Below are 2295 nucleotides of genomic sequence, written 5' to 3' on the forward strand. Positions count from 1 at the left end.
GCTCTGCCCCTGCGTCTCGTGTAAGTATTTCTCAGCTAGATGAAGTCCAGGGACCATCTGATACTATACTCTATTATATACTCACATATTACTGGCGATTGAGTAAGCCGACGAATCCACAAAGAAAAGATGTGGAATTTGAGAGTGAATGTATAAAGAACTTGGAACATTATTTTTCCAGGAAAAAAAAAAGAAAAGAAAAATAAAGGGCTTGCGGAAAACGTTTGTCCAAGAATCTCGAAAAGAGAAAGTGTAAAATCAGCCAAAGAGACGGGGTTTTGAATCCTTTATATAAACTCGTAATTGTAAAGATAAGAAGAAAGAAAGGCTCCATTTACAGTGAGAGAGAGAGAGAGACTGGGTGGCAGAGAAAGATAAAACCAACTAATAATAAAAACGGCAATGGCGCCCGTCGGATTGCCTCCTGGTTTCAGGTTTCATCCCACCGATGAAGAGCTTGTCAATTACTATCTCAAGAGAAAAATCAATGGCCAAGAGATTGAACTCGACATTATTCCTGAAGTTGATCTTTACAAATGTGAGCCTTGGGAGTTAGCAGGTTTATTCTTCTCTTCTATATCTCATTATTTCCCATCCTCATTGTATATTCCCATGAATTTCGACAAGTTTTCTATTATATCTTCTTCCCAAACCCCATTATTTTTTCTTTCTGTAAATCTCCATGGCAGGAGAAAATTTTGAACTTATTTACACGTTTTAATACATACATTGTTGTTGCTGTTGTAGAGAAATCATTTTTACCAAGTAGGGATCCGGAGTGGTACTTTTTCGGACCTCGGGACCGGAAGTATCCGAACGGGTTCAGAACGAATAGGGCAACACGAGCTGGATACTGGAAATCGACGGGAAAAGACCGGAGAGTTTCGTATCAGAATCGAGCCATCGGAATGAAGAAGACATTGGTTTATTACAGAGGGCGAGCTCCTCAGGGAATAAGAACTGATTGGGTGATGCATGAGTATCGCCTTGATGACAAAGAGTGTGAAGACTCCACTGCTGCAATTCAGGTAGTTTGTACATTATACAGTTCAATGAAGCTACTAAATTTATTTTTATTTAATTTAATTTATTATACCTTGAATTTTGTCGCAAATTACCTTAAATAAATACACGAAAAATTTAATGATGTGATAAATGATATAACGACGGTTTGAATGAAAAAATCTATAAACAAGAATTACCGTCGATGTTATACATGCTTTATAAATTTATGAATCCTTAAATTAGCAAAGAATTATTCATTTTTTTGATTTTTTTTCATAGAGAGAGCTTTAAATTTTCAAATATTTACTCTAGTAAATTCTTTTGTGGGTTTTTTTAATAGAAAAAAAAATTTCTTCTCGAAAAAATAAGATTAATTCTCCTCGATTTAGTTAATTAGTTCTATCAGTTCTATGTCTTGGTGTTTCAAGAGTAAATTTACCCTCATTTTTTATCGTGATTAAATGAATATACAAACACTTATCTTATCGAAAATTTACACCGAATTTAAGTGTCTTAGCCTTTGAGGAAAGCATTTTTTTTTTTTTTAAGCTATTTCTTTCACATAAAAGTACAAAAAGTAAGGTAAAGCCGCAAAGCTGTATCTATATTATATATATGCCAACCTAAAATACTTAAAACTCTCTAATTAATTCATTTAACACCTTGATTTAAAATTAATATAATACTTATATAGAGAATAATAAGGGAAAGAACGTGAAAGAAAAGTGCATGACGTGCATGGAAAGTAAGGAGTAGTGTTCTAATTTTTTTTTAATTTTTTTGCTTGTTTATTATTTAATTAATATAATAATATAAGTTAAATTATATAAAAAATGGGTGACATATTCGTTGCTTGTTGAAGCTACTCTTTGATATCTCAATTCTCAAGTGATGTAAAAGTTAAAATCCACTTTGTTTTATCTAATGAGACAAAAGTAGTATTCCCCCATATGACTCAATCTCTTGTTCTATAGACATTTTATTTTACACTATTATAATGTTGTTTCTTCATATACTTTATCTTTTTATAACAGTCTTTGATCTGTAATTGCGGATTCTATTTGAGAGTATCACATATGCATGACCAGGACTTTGACTAACCCAAAATTATTTATTTAGGCTATATGCTACATGCTAACCCAATACCCCCAAAAGCAACTTCTCTCTTATCACTTTCATGGTGGAGTAGTGTAAGAATTTGTCGGCTCCTTTTTACTTTATTCCCAACACTAAAAATAACCCTAGATTGTTTTGCTCTTCCTCTTAACCTAAATTTATCATCTCAAATGC

At 32.6% G+C, this 2295-nt stretch overlaps 1 protein-coding gene across 1 annotated transcript; it reads left to right on the forward strand.

The window, feature by feature from the left end:
* Nucleotides 1-338: 338 nt before the first annotated feature.
* Nucleotides 339-1035, forward strand: LOC116122894 (NAC domain-containing protein 86-like; the record flags this gene model as incomplete). The annotated part of the gene is made up of 2 exons (XM_031408697.1): nt 339-559; nt 748-1035. Coding segments are annotated over exons 1-2 (445 nt in total), but the record flags the coding sequence as incomplete, so codon positions are not given.
* Nucleotides 1036-2295: the final 1260 nt, after the last annotated feature.

Source organism: Pistacia vera, unplaced genomic scaffold (assembly GCF_008641045.1).
Source record: "Pistacia vera cultivar Batoury unplaced genomic scaffold, PisVer_v2 Contig1382, whole genome shotgun sequence".
In the NCBI taxonomy this organism is placed as follows: Eukaryota; Viridiplantae; Streptophyta; class Magnoliopsida; order Sapindales; family Anacardiaceae; genus Pistacia; species Pistacia vera.